At 43.1% G+C, this 21,057-nt stretch overlaps 3 protein-coding genes across 3 annotated transcripts in view; all 3 read right to left on the bottom strand.

The window, feature by feature from the left end:
* The window catches only part of LOC139371020 (transport and golgi organization 6 homolog (Drosophila)), a 32,304-nt gene extending 27,966 nt beyond the window's left edge, over positions 1 to 4,338 (bottom strand). The window contains exons 1-6 of the mRNA XM_071111049.1: positions 4,039 to 4,338; positions 3,131 to 3,780; positions 2,756 to 2,872; positions 1,610 to 1,766; positions 1,347 to 1,453; positions 1,078 to 1,240 (exon numbers count right to left, since the gene is read on the bottom strand). Of these exons, the coding sequence (XP_070967150.1) occupies positions 1,078 to 1,240; positions 1,347 to 1,453; positions 1,610 to 1,766; positions 2,756 to 2,872; positions 3,131 to 3,780; positions 4,039 to 4,096 (1,252 nt within the window). The 5' untranslated portion in view covers positions 4,097 to 4,338. The remainder of the gene's footprint in view (positions 1 to 1,077; positions 1,241 to 1,346; positions 1,454 to 1,609; positions 1,767 to 2,755; positions 2,873 to 3,130; positions 3,781 to 4,038) is intronic.
* A 926-nt stretch (positions 4,339 to 5,264) lies between these two features.
* On the bottom strand, positions 5,265 to 6,135 carry LOC139381867 (interleukin-17C-like). The gene is made up of 3 exons (XM_071125697.1): positions 6,109 to 6,135; positions 5,721 to 5,962; positions 5,265 to 5,514 (listed from the first exon to the last, which is right to left on the bottom strand). The coding sequence occupies exons 1-3, from the start codon at positions 6,133 to 6,135 to the stop codon at positions 5,265 to 5,267; spliced, it is 519 nt and encodes a 172-aa protein (XP_070981798.1).
* Positions 6,136 to 9,094: 2,959 nt separating this feature from the next.
* LOC139371014 (zinc finger CCCH domain-containing protein 18-like) overlaps positions 9,095 to 21,057 on the bottom strand; it is a 37,724-nt gene continuing 25,761 nt past the window's right edge. The window contains exons 14-19 of the mRNA XM_071111036.1: positions 13,515 to 13,625; positions 12,013 to 12,212; positions 11,655 to 11,884; positions 11,159 to 11,258; positions 10,836 to 10,935; positions 9,095 to 10,153 (exon numbers count right to left, since the gene is read on the bottom strand). Of these exons, the coding sequence (XP_070967137.1) occupies positions 9,952 to 10,153; positions 10,836 to 10,935; positions 11,159 to 11,258; positions 11,655 to 11,884; positions 12,013 to 12,212; positions 13,515 to 13,625 (943 nt within the window). The 3' untranslated portion in view covers positions 9,095 to 9,951. The remainder of the gene's footprint in view (positions 10,154 to 10,835; positions 10,936 to 11,158; positions 11,259 to 11,654; positions 11,885 to 12,012; positions 12,213 to 13,514; positions 13,626 to 21,057) is intronic.

Below are 21,057 nucleotides of genomic sequence, written 5' to 3'. Positions count from 1 at the left end.
TGCACGCATGCACACACAAGTAAATACCAAGAGTCATTTTCAGAGTGGTAAGGACATTGACCGGCAGACTCTAATTAAAAGCCAGCGGAGTCAATCTCTGCAGCAGTGTCAATTTCCCTGATGCACAGACCAAATCATTTGATAGAAAGCGGTGAGCAGCTGCAATCAGCTGTGCAAGCTAACAACAGTGGTGGTTATTTTTCAGTTATATAGCCTACAGAAGTTGTCATTTTTAACAAACCAACATACACTACATGACCAAAAGTATGTGAACACCTGCTCGAACATCTCATTCCAAAATCATGAGTATGAATATGGATTTGGTCCCCCCTTTACTGCTATAACAGCCTCCACTCTTCTGGGAAGGCTTTCCACTAGATGTTGGAACATTGCTGCAGGGACTTGATTCCATTCAGCCACAAGAGCATTAGTGAGGTCGGGCACTGACATTGGGCAATTAGGACTGGCCCACAGTCTGCGTTCCAATTTTTCCCAAAGGTGTTCGATGGGGTTGAGGTCAGTGCTCTGTGCAGGTTAGTCAAGTTCTTCCACATCGATCTCGACAAACCATTTCTGTTTGGACCTCGCTTTGTGCACGAGAGCATTGTCGTGCTGAAATAGGAAAGGGCCTTCCCCAAACTATTGCCACATAGTTGGAAGCACAGAATTGTCTAGAATGTCATTGTATGCTGTAGCTTTAAGATTTCCCTTCACGCTACAGCGTTTTGCTGAGCCATTGTTGCACCTAGATGTTTCGACTTCACAATAACAGCACTTACTGTTGACCGGGAAGCTCTAGCAGGGCAGAAATCTGACAAACTGACTTGTTGGAAAGGTGGCATCCTATGACGGTGCCACATTGAAAATCACGGAGCACTTCAGTATGGCCATTCTACTGACAATGTTTGTCTATGGAGATTGCATGGCTGTGTGCTTGATTTTATATACCTGTCAGCAACGGAGTGGCTGAAATAGCAGAATCCACTAATTTGAAGGGGTGTCCACATTTGCATATATAGTTTAGGCAAGTAATTAGTACATTTGTTCTCTCAGAGATACTGCACAGCGTGCACTGACCTGTCATCCGGCCACAGCGGAGAAGGGAGCTGAAGAGGGGAGTGAGCAGGTACTGCAGGGCAAACATTGGGCAGTCCTGCACCATGGTGAGAGCCGCCCTGGTGGCCACACGCTGGAACTGCTGCGCTGTCAGCTTGTCTCTGAAGTGCAGGAGCTCCAGAATCTGACCATTAAGACAGAATATTATTACCAGAATGAATCTAGACTTTTATGCTGGTATGTACAGAAAGTTCAATTTCCATAAATCTTTAAAAACATGACAGGTTTACCTGGGGGCAAACCTGACTGTAGTAGCTGTCTGAAGATAGAGACTGCTGAGGGCAGGCTGCTAGGATCCTGGCTACACCATCACATTTCCTCCAATCAGACTCTCCTCCTATTAGAGAGAGAGGGAACAAAAAGTGAAACTGCATTATTATATGGGTCACTCATCACAACAACTGATAATACCTAAGTGTTTGGTAGATGTTTCTTGCCCATCTCATGGCCAGGGTTTTCTAAATGTTCCCCCTATATCTCCAGCGAAGCTCACCTGCGCCTCCCTCTAGGATAGCCCTCACCACAGACTGGACTCCATTGGGCTGCATCAGCCTCTCAGACAGCAGCTGCCCACACAGACGCCTCAGCCATGGGGGAGCCTGGCTCAGGGGGCTCCTATTGCCACCACTAGTACCAGGGCCTGGAGGGGCCTGGAAGGGCAGAGAGACATTTACATTTGAGTCATTTAGCAGATTATCTTATCCAGAGCGACTTTGTGCATTCATCTTACGATAGCTAGGTGAGACGACCACATATCACAGTCGTAGTAAGTAATGCCATTTTAGTGTAAGAGCTGTTTGGAATTTTGGCTTGCATGGTGACCTTAGTTAATAAACTAATAAGGAAGAGTTCTAAACCTCTTTGCCAATAACAGATAGTTTTCAGTATCCCCTCCCCACTCAGACCACTCCCAGACACTCCTAGCAAAATTATTGCTTGAGAAATGCTCTTTGCTAATGTAGCACATGGGGATGTGTGAAACTTACTCCTCAGCCTGAAGTGTCCCCACTGTTTAAAAAGACCAGCGCCAGATGACAGGTCAGTGCAAGCTGGTAAGATGCTTGAGGAGGGTGGTCACGTGTGCTAGCAAGGCAGGGGTCCCCGAGTTTGCGCCAGGTATGGCCCAATTCGGGAGGAAGTGGTACTCGCTAAGAAAGCAGCGTGACTTCCTTTACACTAAGAAGCTATTTGTGTTTCTTTTTTACCATTTGAATTGAAAACACAGTAAGGTACTTAATGATTTCCCAGAAATCATTTGATATTGAGATAAAACATTTGCATTGGACCTTTAAGATACTCTTTGAAGATCATACCAGAGTTATCATCAGCAGTGTCAAAAACAACCAGATGTTTACGCTTTTCAGGAAAAATTGATTTCTGGCTTTCGGACATTAACAAGGTGATACTCCATCTTAACTCCTCCTCCACATTTACTGGATTGGATGAATAGTGCATTAGAGAATCTCCCTCTACTGTTTTTTCTCTTGTTATGATCAAAAAGAAAGAAAGGCCGCTCAGGCGTTTCTTTTACGCCTGCTACATTCGGTTACACCAGAGAAGACAGACAGCACCATATACAAGTACATAGAGGAAAACATACTGATATGTAATGGTGTACAGATACTTCACTGCGCTCTACCTGTTTGGGACCGCCTTGGAGAATAAGCAGCTCTTTGATAACGATTGGCTGGTAGACTTTCCCCAAGAGTTTTTGAAGGGCCTCCCTGCAGTTCTTGCGTTCCTCCTTACTGATCTCCTACATTATCAAAAGAGTGATCAAAAGAGTGAGCCTGCTTGTTTATCCGCTTAATACTTCCACCATCTAGTGGCAAAAGGGTGTTATGACAATCCTATCAATCACAAGTTGAATAACTGACTTCATAATGGCAAATAGACAAAACAGTAAACTACATGGGCATCCTATTTTGCTGAAAAACTGATATCCAAATCCATGATATCAAGTTATAATAATACCATTCATATTCAACATCGTCAGGCCGGAACAGTGAATTACCTTCTCTTCCTTAGTGGTGCCTTTCTCTGGGCGGAATCCTAGCTGGCATAGCGCTGCCATGACATCTCCCAGGTGGCGAGTGTAGACCATGGTGGCCAGTGATGACAGCACAGACAGCTCCAGCAGAACAGCAGTGGTGGTCAGGAGACGGCGCTCAGGGACAGGGGCCACATCATGACACACCAACCCCTCCACCAACTTCCCAAACGCTGACCTGCGCCCCAGTGGCACCCCCACCCCCAGGGCCAGGTAGGGACACAGGCCCAGGGAGACAACAAATTGAAGAGCTGCACCAAGTGTCTTCTGTTGGGCCACGCTCAGCACGTCAGGGGGCAGAGGAGGGGCCATCTCAGGGGTCCGCAACCTGGACATAGCAGGACTGGGGGCTTGGTTGAAGAGCTCTAGCTGGAGAGTGAGGTTACGGGCCAGGCTTAGCAACAGCAGCAAACACTCTTGGACAAAGCTCCATGTGACGTCCTCTGTATCGGTGTAGATCCAGGGCACCCCTGCCCTCACCTCCTCCCGCAGTCTGCGCACCTCATACAGGCCCTTCTCCCCCTGCAAACGCTCCTCCAGCAGGGCCTGGTTGGCTTGGAGTGCAGCCATCAGTGCCTCCTGTTCAGTGTGTTTAGTACCATGCACTGTGGTCTCTGGAGGGGACATATAGGGTCAGCAGACACACATACATCCAGACAGATTTAGTCAAAGCCCATTAATTGAGCTGATTTACCAAGGTAGCTAGTAACAGCGCTTTTTCTTCTGACATGGATAAAATGAAATGCAGTATAGCGGATCAAATTAAACGTAGACAGCGTTCCCGTATCATACGTGGCTAATCTAGCTAGCACTGTACACATATATATTAATGAGGAACGTATTTAGCTAAATCACACTGAATATTAACTTACCTCCGATAGGTTTAGTGAGGACACAAAGTGCAGACAGTATGGCTGAAGTCATATTCATGTTTTATTTCGCTACAGCAGAGGTCCTGCAGTTTTCTATTCAAGACCCGCTACTCATTTTTAGCCATGCTGCTAAAAACACTTGTCGCCGAAAGTATGCGTAATATTGTGAGTAGCTCAGGAGTGCATCCGATTGGTCATAATTTCAAAGATTTGAAAGCATAAAATAGGGATAAAGAAATGGCGGACGCCTAGAAGGATTTGCAGCAATGACGTTGGCTATAGATCAGGGACTTCAACTGCGCTGATTCTCAAATCTAAACAAATGTATGGCTATTAATGTAATGTAATAATGCAGCGCTTTCCATTGCGCGTTTTTTTTGTTTAGTCTATTTAATAACGTTATTATACATTATGACCCCCATGAAGCTAAATCAATATTTAATCCTAAATTAATTAACCTTGTCTACTGATCAAGCGGTCAAGTTTATTGGTCAAGTGTATAGAAAATGAATGTGGACTAAATAAAGCAAGAGGGGCAGATATTTCATTAGGCATCTTTATTAAGGAATCAACAATAAAATCCCATAAATGATGCTACATTTCTATAAATACATCACTACCAATCAATATCCATGGATATATATATATATATTTGTTTTTATATATATATATATATATATTTTAAATGTAACCTTAATTTAACTAGGCAAGTCAGTTAAAAAACAAATTCTTAATTTGGCCTACACTAGCCAAACCCGGACAGCGCTGGGCCAATTGTGCGCCGCCCTATGGGACTCCCAATTTTGGCCGGTTGTGATACAGCCTGGATTCGAACCACTGAAATGCAGTGCTAGACCGCTGCGCCACTCGGGAGCCTGTGGAGCAGCTGATGGGAAAACAACAACAGAAGAACACATTGATGTTGAAAGGAATAGGCAGGCCTATTAACAAAAGTCACCAAAAACCATATATAAATAAACAGCTTTAGAACATAGCTAGTTCAATAAATAATCAATAGATCATCAAATAAATACAATCTTGAAACATAAATACTGTACACAAATAATTTTGTCTCATATAAAAATGCATGTATTCTCTATAGCTTATTATCCATAAGCATATTAAGTGTAATACTTTCAATAGCGTAAGTGCATTTTAAAAACAAACAACAAAATGTGAAACATGTCACGACAGTTTGTCTAAAAACTGTCCTCTATGAGAGGCAATCATATCCTACTCCTGACACAGGTGCAGGCAATGGGCACTTTGACAAAGTGTGATGTAAGTGAGTATTTTTCTGGGTTGTTCAGGCATACGGTCTTCATCAATACCATCTGGGTTTGCTCTATAGGCACAGAGTTATATGCATGATGTTGGGCCCCGTGGTGTCCGGGCCCTTTAATGATGAGGCATCCCTCGCATAGACATTCAGCAACAACAATCTTTTCAGGGAATCGTCCCTCCACGCTATCGATGCTAAGGGAAAAGTGGCAATCCAGTTATCAAAATAGACAATTATTAATCAATGAATAATGCTATCCGAAAATGTATTTCCAAACCATATGGCATGCACATTTACTCAAATGATGTTATTGTCAGACTGACAATATTATGGATGCATGGTTAAAACAATGTTCGACCTATCAAAAGGTATTTACTTCGAGTAGAAAGAGATGCCTTACCTGTACCGCCAGGGGGAGACTGAACGATTGTTGTAGTCTACTGACTGTGAACGAAGCACAGTGGGGCAGGTCTTCTTCATACCCAGTTTGTGATACTGTGTTTCATCAATATGAACATCTGTCTGGTACCGGTTTCGGTGAAGGATCTTGAGAGCTCTATGCTCCAGTTTTTCTGTACTGAAGCATCCCTTATACTTGTGTGCCTCTGATGTAGCAATAACAAGTCCAAGTAAAATTAGAGTCTGCAAAGGAATTATGAAATAAATTAAAAACATTTGGAAATTGCCATTTGAATAAGGCCTATCCATAATGATGGATTAGAAGGCAACCCAACATGAATTGAGGTGTATACACTTCATTCCATCAGGGCAGTCAATCTCTCACTTACCTGCATAATCTTGAATAGGCCTGGCATGTTAAAATATCAAATATCTTGGTAGTAGAGGAGCCCAGGTGCTTTTGCTCGGTTTGTGCCATCATGCCCATGCTCCTACACAATTTATAGGCAAGTCTACTATTTGCTTGGGGAAATCCACATGTAGGAGGAAATGGAATATTGAGTTCCCTGCATCCTCTTTCCTACAGTGAGTGTCTACATTAAGATTACATCACCTGTTATTAAATTAATTTATATGAGCTCATGTGATTTATACTATAGCTTATACACATATATTTTTTTATCTGATGTAATTACTATATTGACGCTGACGATAGATCTAATATCAGACAACCTGCATCCCCTAGTCATTTATGACTGACAGTAATCTTACTGATATGTTCTCAGTCAAGACAGAAGCTAGGAATTATGAAGAAATGTAACAAAACTGTTCATTAATACATACAATGCTAAAACTGATTCGATCTGCATCCTACTACACCTTTTCACAGTTTTCTACTAATAATAAATGTAACATAATGTATTAAATTATAATTTTCTTATATTATGGTTAATTTAGTTGTTAGACCAATGGGCTTTTGCTTTGCTGATGATTTTGCTTTGTTCATCAGAACATGATGCTTAAATTCTCATTACAGTATATTTAGCTGCTTCACTAGGAAACCTCATCAGCCTTCCCACAAGACCACAACTTTCTCCTGCAACCTGGGTCTTCCCACTCTGATGCAATCAATGGTTTTCATCAGGACGGCCACTTCAACGGGTTATTTTTTTCTTTCAAGTGTGTGATTATAGAGAACAAATTAACATTGAGGTGAAGTATTGCTTTTTTCCCTCCAGCTCTTCTCAAGTGATAAACTGTTTTATTTGTCCCATATTTTTAGTTGACACAGGAGTGTATGTTTGTGCTTTTGTGACAAAATGCTTCTAAATAATCAATTTTGATAAAGCAAAACCATCCAAGCCTTTTCCTTCTCTCCAGACCCCCCATCGGATCCTTTTCCTTCACTAACATCAAATCAAATCAAATTGTATTTGTCACATGCGCCGAATACAACCGTAAAATGCTTAGTTACAAGCCCTTAACCAACAATGCAGTTCACACTGAGCAAGTCGATGCCACAGAGTCCCGAAAGTATTTTTAATCTGTGTTTTTCCCGATTGAATTCTTTCCAACAAAGGTGGTTCTTGCACAGCATGACGTGTTTGTACAGCAGTGAGAGATAGACATACAATAATGCCTTATCAGTGCATTGTAATAAACTATCAGGTGAGATTCTCAAAATGCCAGGTATTCTCACCATCAAGCCAATACATAGTCAAAGACAAATCTGGAAAGGACTCAACATGGTACAGTAAACTGTCAGAAGTCAACATGCTTCATTATAAATAGGTAGTTTTCTTTGTGATAAAGTAGAAGTTCCCTCCATCTGCAATCTAATGAGCTGTCATGCAGATAAACTACTAGTGTGTTTCTTCTAATACATTCTGGTCATGATGGAACTGACCCTAGACTATCAATCTGCCACTGAGTAACATGTCTAAGAGATACAAATCTGCCACTTTGAAAAGGCTCGGTGAAAAGATGAGTCTAGCCCAATAAGGGCAAGTACCATGAACTTTCCAATGATCAAATCCCTGCCCCAAAGAGCAAACATATTAAATCAATAGACTTGTACAATGGAACTTTCCAATGCTGGTACCTTGAACTTTCCAATGTCTGTTTCACTTTCCAATAATAAAATGTTAAATCAGTAGATTTGCACCATTGACCAGTTCAGCTGGGCTCACATTTCCACCTTACTAACTTTCAGTAAATTATCATGACATGTCACCTACAGCTCCTGAAGAGGAACGTCACCATGGTTGGTACAGTTCGAAAGAACAAGCCTGAGATCCCACCTGCACTGCTTGCGACAAAGGACAGAGAGGTCTTCTCATCAAGGTTTTCCTTCACGCCCACCACCACTCTAGTCTCCTACTTCCCAAAGAAAAACAAGAATGTGTTACTTCTGAGCACACTGCACACAGAGGCTGAAATTAGCCATCGCCAGGACAGGAAGCCAGCCATGATCCTAGACTACAACTGCAACAAAGGAGGTGTGGACCACCTAAATAAGGTGATTGGAACGTACAGCTGCAGAAGGATGACTTCCCACTGGCCCCTGGTCATCTTCCACAACATCATTGATGTTTCCTCCTACAATACCTTTGTGATATGGAGATAGAACAACTCTAGCTGGATAACTCGTAAGCGCAACAAGAAGAGGGTGTTCCTGGAGCAGCTGGGAAAGGCACTTGTAACTCCATTCATCGAAAGAAGGGAGCGTCTCCCCCGCAGACGCATCTGCAGCAGTTGTGAAAGCTGTTCAGAGGGCCAGCTCTCATGATCAACCTGAGGAACCACTAGCCACTGCCCCAGCTGGGGCAAGTAAGGTGTCAGATCTGCCCACCAAAGGACTCTAAAACGCATACTGTGTGCTGCAGGTGTAAGAAATATATCTGCAAAGGCTGTGCACATGCATACTGTCACACATGTGCTCATTTGGGGTTTAGTCAAGGCAGGTCAGTTTGACCCGGGGTGTATACAGAATATGAGGACAACCGGAGGGGTGAGATAGCTAGGTGGGACAACCACAAATCTCAGTCATTATTAAAGTCAGTGCTAGTAGGGGCAAACAAAGTTAATTGCGAAGCAGAATGCTTACGTGATGTCCTTTCCCCACCATTGAAAGCACCAAATTGTGTCCTGCCCATTGACATGCATACAATCTGCAGTAATCATGATGAGATAGTCAAGGTGTGTTTTAATTATATTTGGTAGTGAAAATGTATGTTAACATGCAGTACATGAAGCTCCATCTCTTGTGAGAAACAATATGAAACAAGCAATTGAAGAATTGATTCATCAAAGTCATGTAGGATCGTGGAAATGTAGCAGAGTGAGGGTGTGCAGAGAAGGAATTGGCTCAGATGGTTTTGCTTTATCAAAATAGTTTATTTAGAAGCCTTTTGTCACAAAAGCACAAACATACACTCCTGTGTCAACTAAAAATGTGGGACAAATAAAACAGTTTATCACTTGAGAAGAGCTGGAGAAAAAAAAAACAATTTGTCAATTTGTTCTCTATAATCATACACTTGAGAAAAAAAAGGGTGCTTGTCATATGCTCACTATGATTGAAAACAGTATGTAAAATACACACTGTAAGATAACACAATGCACAGACCTAGAAGAGGAAAAGTAATTGGTTAAGATGTGACCACCATGAACTGGAGGTCCTTTGAGCGTGTTCAATGTTTCTCAGTCTGAATGAATACAGAAGCTAAATGTTTGTACAGAGAACCAGATGGGAGCCTAGAAGCGGTTTCCAGGATTTTTAGAATCGAACAGGGCAAGACCAACTCCAACCCCAAAATAACAACAAAAAATCTATAAAAATAAGACATGAGAGATATGAGACAGTAAAAGGGGCAGACCGAGAGAGTGGATCAAAAGTATATAAATTCACCTTATCATTGAGACAATGTCAATATTCTCCTTTCTTATTAAACAAACAAGAGAGAGCAACAATGACACCCTGCTACTAAATTTCTTCAGTACTGTAAAATCATCAAGACAACCTCTCTCTGAGGGCAAACAAGCAAAAATGTTTTGGTGGCCATTTTGTCGAGGAACAATTACACAATAGCCTTTACATTTTGGGACAGAAACCTTTTTAAAATCTCCAGAGAACGCTAGGCGTCATGAATGGGATTGGTGATTTTATGTCCCTTGATGCTTTGTAGTTGCCTGCGTGACTTGGGCAGACAGGCGGGCGAGCAGGGTGAGGGTTATTTCCCAGGGATCTTGGCCCTCTTGCGGGCGATGGCGTCCTCCACAGCTTTAAGCTGTTTCAGCAGCTCCTCACGGCGGGACAGTGTGCTGCTAGGCTTGCCTGAGCCCGGGCCGCCTGGGGGCTGCTTGCCTGAACCCGATGATAACCCCCCTGGACCTTTCCCAGACGACTTGGGTGGTGGGGACAAAGGACGTTTTCTAAACAGGGAAATAACAAGGTTGGGTTTAGAGCCACATGCCTTTGACAATTTACAAGGGTTATCATGAGGATACATCTACCAGGGTAGAGACGATACCTGTAGATTTGGCTAACATTGTGTGAGTTTTCTACATGGTGTGGCACCACGGTCACATGCCCTGTGTATTATTGGTGTTTATAAACTGGGTGGTTCGAGGCCTGAATGCTGATTGGCCACTAGATTTCCAACTAAGGAAGTCTCTTTAGCTTTACAGCATTGTGTCAGGTTCACTGTTGCCCTCCTTACACACTTGAACATAAAACAAGTATTGATTTGTCAAATCAGACCATTTCTATGACAAAACATTAATTTTTACTGCTCTAATTACGTGGGTAAACAGTTTATAATAGCAATAAGGCACCTCTGGGGTTTGTGGTTTATGGCCAATATACCACAGGTAAGGGCTGTGTCCAGGCACGCTGTGTCATGCATAAGAATAGCCCTTAGCCGTGGTATATTTGCTATATACCACCTCGGGCTTTATTTCTTAAATATCATTTACTTCTGGGATTCCACTTTCGTGACTTGAAATCTTAAAATGACATCACTACTGCAGTGGAGAAGGGCAGCACCAACAAAGAGGTGGCAGGTTGGGGTCGTGTGTTTGATCTGGGGTGAGATGCAGCACAGAGGGCACCTACCTTTCTCCCGGTGGGGGCATGGGACGAGGGCCCTGGCCTCTGGGCCGGTCCATTCTAGGAGAGAGTGGGGGCCGTCCAGGCATCCTCCTGTCACCACGACCTGCAGGACATTGAGGGGAAGTTGATTACCAACAATACAACAGGGACGTGTGGACAGATTATAGAGAATGCAGCCTATTGTGAGGTTTCTCTGGTGTTGGATTTTCACATTTGGGTTAACTGAACCACATATTTGTGTGTCTGTGTGTGTGTGTGTGTGTGTGTGATTTCCTTGGAAAGAACACATTCATCCCTGACTTTTCTGGACAGTTTGAGGCCCTCACCTCTCTCAGGAGACATTGCTATCCTCTTGCTGAGGGGAGAGGTCGGCCTGTCCTTGTCTGAAGGCATGTATCGCTTCCTGTTACCCCGCTCTGCCTGCTGCTACAGAGTGAGAGAGCGCCATGGTTCGTCAGATGCACCAAATGCAAAATGGAGTACATTAAATTGAGATCAAATCACATCTTAAATGGTGGTATTCAAATAATGTTTGTTTTTCAGTTAACTGAGAGTAAATGTTAGCGAAAACAAAAGTATTGTATACAGAGGCTTGATAATAATATATCTACTTATTCAGTCTCACTGATAACATCACACGAGTATGAGGAAGTCAGACACTGACTGTCCTTCCCCAAAGTCAAAACCCTGTAATGACATCAGTGTCACAGGGTGTGATATTAGTGTAACTCATAACTACATACTCTTCAGAGAACTTCAAAGACTCATCACTTGTAGTCTACCTGGGTTGGGGACTTCCAAAAGTAATCCAGTACTAGTCACCTTGTTGAGGAGCGTGAGTTTGATGTCTTTGTGCTGGCCGTAACCTCCAGGGGGACCCATGGGAGGTCCGTGCGGCGGGTGCATGGGGTGGCCTCCAGGACCATGGCCCCTGCTGCCAGGCCCAGACCTGGGCATAGGACCGTGAGTGTTTCTGGGAGGGAGGCCTGAGGGATCCATCTTCCTCCGGTCCTCCCTGGGGGGATGGGGCTCATCTTTCTTAGTGGGCTTCCCTGTGTGGAGAGCACTACGTATGTCACCAACAACCAATAAATGCTGCGATTCTGTTATAGCTTTGTCACACCAACCTAAACACAATACAGAGTGAGTCAAGAGTCTATAACAAAAGCCTGACCACTACCTTTGTCCTTGTTGGGGACCCTGTCCCGTGGGGGGCCCCTCTCCTTGCGGGCATGGGGGTGTCCTGGGGTTGGGGAGCGGGAGCTGGCTGACGACACAGGGCTGGCCAGGTCGGCATACATGTCATCTGAGTCAGCGCTCCTCACAGAGCTGCTACTGGAGGCCGAGGACACGCTAGACACACTGCTCACACTCAGAGACCTGCACAGAGACCACACAGAACACAGGGAAAGAGACTCAGTGCTGCGCCACAAAAACACATGGTTTACACGTAGTTTAACTCATACATTCACAGTAAAAATATTTATTTTAGAGTGAGAAAAAAGTTGATTACAACACACACGTACAGAGGGTAACAAATGAGTGAATGGTGGGGCAACATGGAGAAGAAATCAATCAAACTGATGAATTACAGTTAATATGAATGAAGAGAAGCAGATGTACAGGGGGGGAAAAAGGCTGATACATTTGACGTAGTACCTGGATTTTCTACAAAGTTGACCAGTGGATACATGGAAAGAAGAGAGAAAGGATTCAATACATGTCTGTTTCAAAGTGCTTTACTAAACACCATAATTGCCAGCTTTTAAAGCAATCATATCTGGCTTTCTATATGTAGTCTGTTCAGTGTGGTATGAAAAGAAAGCAAGTAACAATCATATCCACATCTTGTCGATTTGGAGGATTCCCAATATCCTAATAATTAAGCTGTGGGCGAAGGAATACCCGTTCAGCATCACTTCCTCAGACGTTACATTGTAGTTTATTCTGTATTTGTGTGTAAACCAGTGCAATGCTCATTTATCCTAAGGTGTAAAGTAAAAGTAAAAATACTTGAAAGTACTACTTAAGTAGTTTTTTGGGGGTATCTGTACTTGACTATTTAAATTTGACAACTTTTACGTTAACACACATTCCTAAAGAAAATTAGATTTTTACATTTTCCCGACACCCAAAAGTACTCGTTACATTTTGAATGATTAGCAAAGACAGAAAAATGGTCTAATTCACACACTTGCTTCGTTTGTAAATTATGATTGAGTGTTGGTGTGCCCCTGGCTATCCGTAATTTAATAATAATGGTGCCATCTGGTTTGCTTAATATACATTTTTTTTAACCTTTATTTAACTAGGCAAGTCAGTTAAGAACAAATTCTTATTTACAATGACGGCCTACCGGGGAACAGTGGGTTAACTGCCTTGTTCTGTGGCAGAACAACAGATTTTGACCTTGTCAGCTCAGGGATTCGATCCAGCAACCTGGCCCAACGTTCTAACCACTAGGCTACCTGCCGCCCCATTCCCAATATAAGGAATTTGAGTATATTTTACTTAAGTATATTTTAGCAATTACTTTTAGACTTTTACTAAAGTAGTATTTTAGTGGGTGACTTTCACTTTTACTTCTATTAAGGTATCTTTACTTTTACTCAAGTATGACACTTGGGTACTTTTCCACTACCGCATTTACCCAGTAGTGGAAGTAGGATCTGTTATTTCTACCTGGACTTCTTGGATCCGGAAGGTGAGATGGTTGCAGAGGAGGAATGGGATCTTGAGCGAGAGCTGGAGCCAGAGTAACTACTGCCACTCACACTGCCACTGACCGTCTGCCTGGAGCAGGGGAATAGAAAGACAGGAGAGGAAAGATCAGCATACTTTTAATAGCAGATTGTACATCACTGTAACAACGCATCAGTCCCATTGCATACTTGGCAAGGGTTTATAGGTCATATTCATATAATAGAAAACAAACTACTGTCCCGGCAGAGGAGGAATGGAGTGTGGTATCACATATGACGGAAGATTTTAGTCAGAGCAGGAGTGTTGTTGTAGAATGACTGTGAGAAGGCCACTTCTGGTGACTTTTTAAAAGGACATTCTACTCCAAAATGAATGAACATTTAATTATATTGCCACCAACTGAAATAGAACTGATGGGCGCCTCTTCACTGTAGGGAGATTATGAGGAGCAAGCGGTGGCTGTGCACTTGAGGCGCTCATTCGCGCCACTGCTCTCTGTTTACTTATATACATTGTAACTTGCCACTGATCTTAAAGGGATAATGTGAGATTTTTGCATGGCTCTGCGTGCAGTTCGAAGTTAGTGTTAGCGCAATGACTTGAGTCTAGCATAGCTAGCTGTTAGAAACAGTTAGAAACAGCGCTAACGCTTGTTAGCGACTTCTAACTGCACACAGAGACAAATGGTATCCATGAGTTCATGATTTAATAGCCAAAATCTCACCATATCCCTTTAAAAGCGCATCCCGGCAGATGTTTTTTGTAAATATAGAAGAAACACTAACATAAACTGACTGACAATACAAGTTCACCCGAGAGGAAAACCCAAGAAACAGCATGTCTTCAAGTCCTACTCATCTTATTAACAAGCTGTCCTACTCCGCTTGCCAAACTAAGCAACATATAATATTTTGTTAAACCATGAACAGACAGAGTAGTGCCAGGTTGTGGTTGTGGATTACAATCTTCACTACGTGAATAGTTCCATTGAAGCTATTCTGATACCACATGAGATCTGTGCAATCAATCAATTATATTACTGTACTTCCTACTTCCGCGTCCTCAGAGCATGCGCAGACCAGCTGGCTGGAGTGTTTACAGAGATATTCAATCTCTCCCTATCCCAGTCTGCTGTCTCCACTTGCTTCAAGATGTCCACCACTGTACCCAAGAAAGCAAAAGGTAACTGAACTAAATGACCATTGCCCCGTAGCACTCACTTCTGTCATCATGAAGTGCTTTGAGAGGCTAGTTAAGGATCATATCACCTCCACCTTACCGGACACCCAAGACCCACTTCAATTTGCTTACCACCCCAATAGATCCACAGACGATGCAATCACCATCACACTGCCCTGTCCCATCTGGACAAGCGGAATACCTATGTAAGAATACTGTTCATTGACTATAGCTCAGCCTTCAACACCATAGTACCCTCCAAGCTCATCATTAAGCTCGGAGCCTATCTCTGTGCAACTGGGTCCTGGACTTCCTGACGGTCCACCCCCGGGTGGTGAAGATAGGAAACAACACCGCCACTTCGCTGATCCTCAACACAGGGTACATGCACAGCCCCCTCCTGTACTCCAGACACCAGAGAGAGCATGCCCCTATACACATCAATGGGACCGCAGTGGAGAAGGTGAAAAGCTTCAAGTTCCTCTGCGTACATATCACTGACAATCTGAAATGGTCCACCCACATAGACAGTGTGGTGAAGAAAGCGCAACAGCGTCTCTTCAACCTCAGGAAACTGAAGAAATTCATCTTCACCCCGTTACCATCCAGAAGAGGTGGTCAGTACAGGTACATCAAAGCTGGGACCGAGAGACTGAAAAACAGCTTCTATTTCAAGACCATTAGACTGTTAAATAGCCATCCCTAGCCGATTACCACCCAGTTACTCGACTCTGCACCTTAGAGGCTTCTGCCCTATATACATAGACAAGGGATCACTGACCACTTTTATAATGTTTACATACTGCTTTACTCATCTCAAATGTATATACTGTATTCTATTCTACTGTATTTTAGTCAATGCCACTCAGACATTGCTTGTCCTAATATTTATATATTTCTTAACTCCTTTCTTTTACTTTAGATTTGTGTGTATTGTTGTGAATTATTAGATATTACTGCACTGTCGAAGCTAGGAACACAAGCATTACGCTACACCCGCAATAACATCTGCTAAATATGTGTATGTGACCAATTCAATTTGATTAGCCTATTCTTGTGCCAAGTAACCATGTATAGTCGTGGCCAAAAGTTTTGAGAATGAAACAAATATTAATTTTCATAAAGTCTGCTGCCTCAGTGTGTATGATGGCAATTTGCATATACTCCAGAATGTTATGAAGAGTGACCAGATGAATTGCAATTCATTGCAAAGTCCCTCTTTGCCATGCAAATGAACTGAATCCCCCAAAAACATTTCCACTGCATTTCAGCCTTGCCACTAAAGGACCAGCTGACATCATGTCAGTGATTCTCTCGATAACACAGGTGTGAGTGTTGACGAGGACACGACTGGAGATCACTCTGTCATGCTGATTGAGTTCAAATAACAGACTGGAAGCTTCAAAAGGAGGGTGGTGCTTGGAATCATTGTTCTTCCTCTGTCAACCATGGTTACCTACAAGGAAACACGTGCCGTCATCATTGCGTTGCACAAAAAGGGCTTCACAGGCAAGGATATTGCTGCCAGAAAAATTGCACCTAAATCAACCATTTTTTTATCAAATCATCAAGAACTTCAAGGAGAGTAGTTCAATTGTTGTGAAGAAGGCTTCAGGGCGCCCAAGTGAGTCCAGCAAGCGCCAGGACCGTCTCCCAAAGTTGATTCAGCTGCGGGATCGGGGAACCACCAGTACAGAGCTTGCTCAGGAATGGCAGCAGGCAGGTGTGAGTGCATCTGCATGCACAGTGAGGCGAAGACTTTTGGAGGATTGCCTGGTGTCAAGAAGGGCTGCAAAGAAGTCACTTCTCTCCAGGAAAAACATCAGGGACAGACTGATATTCTGCAAAAGGTACAGGTATGGAACTGCTGAGGACTGGGGTAAAGTCATTCTCTCTGATGAATCCCCTTCCCGATTGTTTGGGGCATCCGGAAAAGAACTTGTCCGGAGAAGACAAGGTGAGCACTACCATCAGTCCTGTGTCATGCCAACAGTAAAGCATATTGAGACCATTCATGTGTGGGGTTGCTTCTCAGCCAAGGCAGTGGGCTCACTCACAAATTTGCCTAAAAACACAGCCATGAATAAAGAATGGTACCAACACATCCTCGGAGAGCAACTTCTTCCAACCATCCAGGAACAGTTTGGTGATGAACAATGCCCTTTCCGGCATGATGGAGCTCCTTGCCATAGGGCAAAGGTGATAACTAAGTGGCTCAGGGAACAAAACACAGATATTTTGGGTCTATGGCCAGGAAACTCCCCAGACCTTAATCCCATTGAGAACTTGTGGTAAATCCTCAAGAGGCAGGTGGACAAACAAAACCCCACAAATTCTGACAAACTTCAAGCATGGACTATGCAAGAATGGGCTGCCATCAGTCAGGATGTGGCCCAGAAGTTAATTGACAGCATGCCAGGGTGGATTGCAGAGGTCTTGAAAAAGATGGGTCAACACTGCACATCTTGACTCTTTGCATCAACTTCATGTAATTGTCAATAAAAGCCTTTGGCACTTACGAAATGCTTGTAATTATACTTCAGTATTCCATAGTAACATCTGACAAAAATATCTAAAGACACTGAAGCAGCAAACTTTGTGGAAATTAATATTTGTGTCATTCTCAAAACTTTTGGCCACGACTGTACATGGAGGTTGGTGATCAGTTCCAAAGCCCTCTATGTAAATGAAATTAACATAAAAGCACAAATATTTGTACTTAACTACTTTTCCCATCCTTTCAATATTATAAACCACTAAAAGTGAAGATCAAAGAAATGTATGATCATTCATACAGTAGCCTATTCAAAATGTATGCATGGTATGAATTTAAGTAAAGGATCATGTTCCACTAAATAGGAGTCAAGCAAAAGTATAAAAATGTCACCCTATTAACTATGAATCATTGCTGAACAAAATGACTAACATAAAAAGTGTGGTCAAGTCATTTTACATGGGAGGACAATGTGTCTTTAGAGCTGCAGGACCACCGGACAAAACGTTTTACATGATGTTTTCCACAGGGAACACCACGCCACACACATAGTGTGAGCCTAGTGTATTCTACCAAGGCAGGCAGAGAAACCAAAGCTAGTGGCTTGCCCCCACGCTGTGCTTTCCTTCCCTTCTACAGCACAGCACCAGACCTAGGTTCTTTCCGATGAAGGCCCAGCCATAGTGTCACCTGACCCTCAGACAGAGGATAGCTCTTCCACCAACACACAGCAATGCTCACGGAAAAGGCCCCCCCTGATGCTAATCTAGCTACCGTACAAAGTGTCTTTGTGAGCTGAGGGATACCGGTCATGCAAGTGCAATAAAAATAAAACACACCCACACAAATATGGCTGGTATTAGGCCTACCTGTGAAATACAGCCTGAAAATAATGAAAACAACTTGATTTGCAAAAGATCAAAATGAGACCCAGTGAAGTCTCTAGCTAGTGGAGCAGCAACGGAGTTCACTACAATAAGCTATTATACTGAACAAAAATATAAACGCAACATGCAACCATTTCAAAGACTTCACTGATTTACAGTTCATATAAGGAAATGATTCATTAGGCCCTAATCTATTGATTCCGCAACTGGGAATACAGATACCAGAAAACCAGTCGGTATCTGTTTTGACCACCATTTGCCTCATGCAGCCTGACACATCTCCTTCGCATAGAGTTGATTAGGCTGTTGATTGTGGCCTGTGGAATGTTGTTCCACTCTTCTTCAATGGCTGTGCTAAGTTTCTGGATATTGGCAGGAACTGGAACACGCTGTTGTACACGTTGATCCAGAGCACCCCAAACATGCTCAATGGGTGATATGTCTGGTGAGTATGCAGGCCGTGGAAGAATTGGGACATGTTCAGCTTCCAGGAATATTGTACAGATCCTCAAGAAATGGGGCCGTGCATTATAATGCTGAAACATTAGGTGATGGCGGCAGATGAATGGCACTTTAGGAAACATCAGTGGGAGCACCCCCCTATCCATATCGATGGGGCAGCAGTGGAGAAGGTGGAAAGTTTTAAGTTCCTCGGCGTACACATTACTGACAAACTGAAATGTTCCACCCACACAGACAGTGGTGAAGAAGGTGCAACAGGAGGCTGAAGAAATGTGGCTTGTCACCTAAAACTCTCACAAACTTTTACAGATGCACAATTGAGAGCATCCTGTCGGGCTGCATCACCGCCTGGTACGGCAACTGCACCACCCATAACCACAGGGCTCTCCAGAGGGTGGTGCGGTCTGCTCAACGCATCACCGGGGGAAAACTACCTGCACTCCAGGACACCTACAGCACCAATGTCACAGGAAGGCCAAAAATAAAATCAAGGACAACAACCACCCGAGCCACTGCCTGTTCACCCCGCTATCATGCAGAAGGCAAGGTCAGTACAGGTGCATCAAAGCTGGGGCCGAGAGACTGAAAAACTCTATCTCAAGGCTATCAGAATGTTAAATAGCCATCACTACCAGAGATGCTGCTGCCTACATACACAGACTTCAAATCATTGGCCACTTTAATAATGTTTACATATCTTGCACTCATCTCATATGTACAGTGGGGCAAAAAAGTATTTAGTCAGCCACCAATTGTGCAAGTTCTCCCACTTAAAAATATGAGAGAGGCCTGTAATTTTCATCATAGGTACACTTCAACTATGACAGACAAAACTAGAAAATAAAAAAATCAGAAAATCACATTATAGGTTTTTTTTAATGAATTTATTTGCAAATTATGGTGGAAAATAAGTATTTGGTCATCTACAAACAAGCAAGATTTCTGGCTCTCACAGACCTGTAACTTCTTCTTTAAGAGGCTTCTCTGTCCTCCACTCGTTACCTGTATTAATGGCACCTGTTTGAACTTGTTATCAGTATAAAAGACACCTGTCCACAACCTCAAACAAACAGTCACACTCCAAACTCCACTATGGCCAAGACCAAAGAGCTGTCAAAGGACACCAGAAACAAAATTGTAGACCTGCACCAGGCTGGGAAGACTGAATCTGCAATAGGTAAGCAGCTTGGTTTGAAGAAATCAACTGTGGGAGCAATTATTAGGAAATGGAAGACATACAAGACCACTGATAATCTCCCTCGATCTGGGGCTCCACGCAAGATCTCACCCTGTGGGGTCAAAATGATCACAAGAACGGTGAGCAAAAATCCCAGAACCACACGGGGGGGACCTAGTGAATGACCTGCAGAGAGCTGGGACCAAAGTAACAAAGCCTACCACCAGTAACACACTACGCCGCCAGGGACTCAAATCATGCAGTGCCAGACGTGTCCCCCTGCTTAAGCCAGTACATGTCCAGGCCCGTCTGAAGTTTGCTAGAGAGCATTTGGACGATCCAGAAGAAGATTGGGAGAATGTCATATGGTCAGATGAAACCAAAATATAACTTTTTGGTAAAAACTCAACTCGTCGTGTTTGGAGGACAAAGAATGCTGAGTTGCATCCAAAGAACACCATACCTACTGTGAAGCATGGGGGTGGAAACATCATGCTTTGGGGCTGTTTTTCTGCAAAGGGACCAGGACGACTGATCCGTGTAAAGGAAAGAATGAATTGGGCCATGTATCGTGAGATTTTGAGTGAAAACCTCCTTCCATCAGCAAGGGCATTGAAGATGAAACGTGGCTGGGTCTTTCAGCATGACAATGATCCCAAACACACTGCCCGGGCAATGAAGGAGTGGCTTCGTAAGAAGCATTTCAAGGTCCTGGAATGGCCTAGCCAGTCTCCAGATCTCAACCCCATAGAAAATCTTTGGAGGGAGTTGAAAGTCCGTGTTGCCCAGCAACAGCCCCAAAACATCACTGCTCTAGAGGAGATCTGCATGGAGGAATGTGCCAAAATACCAGCAACAGTGTGTGAAAACCTTGTGAAGACTTACAGAAAACGTTTGACCTCTGTCATTGCCAACAAAGGGTATATAACAAAGTATTGAGATAAACTTTTGTTATTGACCAAATACTTATTTTCCACCATCATTTGCAAATAAATTCATTAAAAATCCTACAATGTGATTTTCTGGATAATTTTTCTTTAATTTTGTCTGTCATCGGTGAAGTGTACCTATGATGAAAATTACAGGCCTCTTTCATCTTTTTAAGTGGGAGAACTTGCACAATTGGTGGCTGACTAAATACTTTTTTGCCCCACTGTATATACTGTATTCTATACTATTCTACTATATCTTAGTCTATGCTGCTCTGACATTGCTTGTCCATATATTTATATATTCATTCGATTCCTTTACTTAGATTTGTGTGTATATGTTGTGAAATTGTTAGATATTACTTGTTAGACATTGCTGCACTGTCAGAACTAG

Source organism: Oncorhynchus clarkii, chromosome 2 (assembly GCF_045791955.1).
Source record: "Oncorhynchus clarkii lewisi isolate Uvic-CL-2024 chromosome 2, UVic_Ocla_1.0, whole genome shotgun sequence".
Taxonomy (NCBI): Eukaryota; Metazoa; Chordata; class Actinopteri; order Salmoniformes; family Salmonidae; genus Oncorhynchus; species Oncorhynchus clarkii.
The sequence above is the reverse complement of the archived record's forward strand: the minus strand, read 5'-3'. Positions and strand labels throughout refer to the sequence as shown.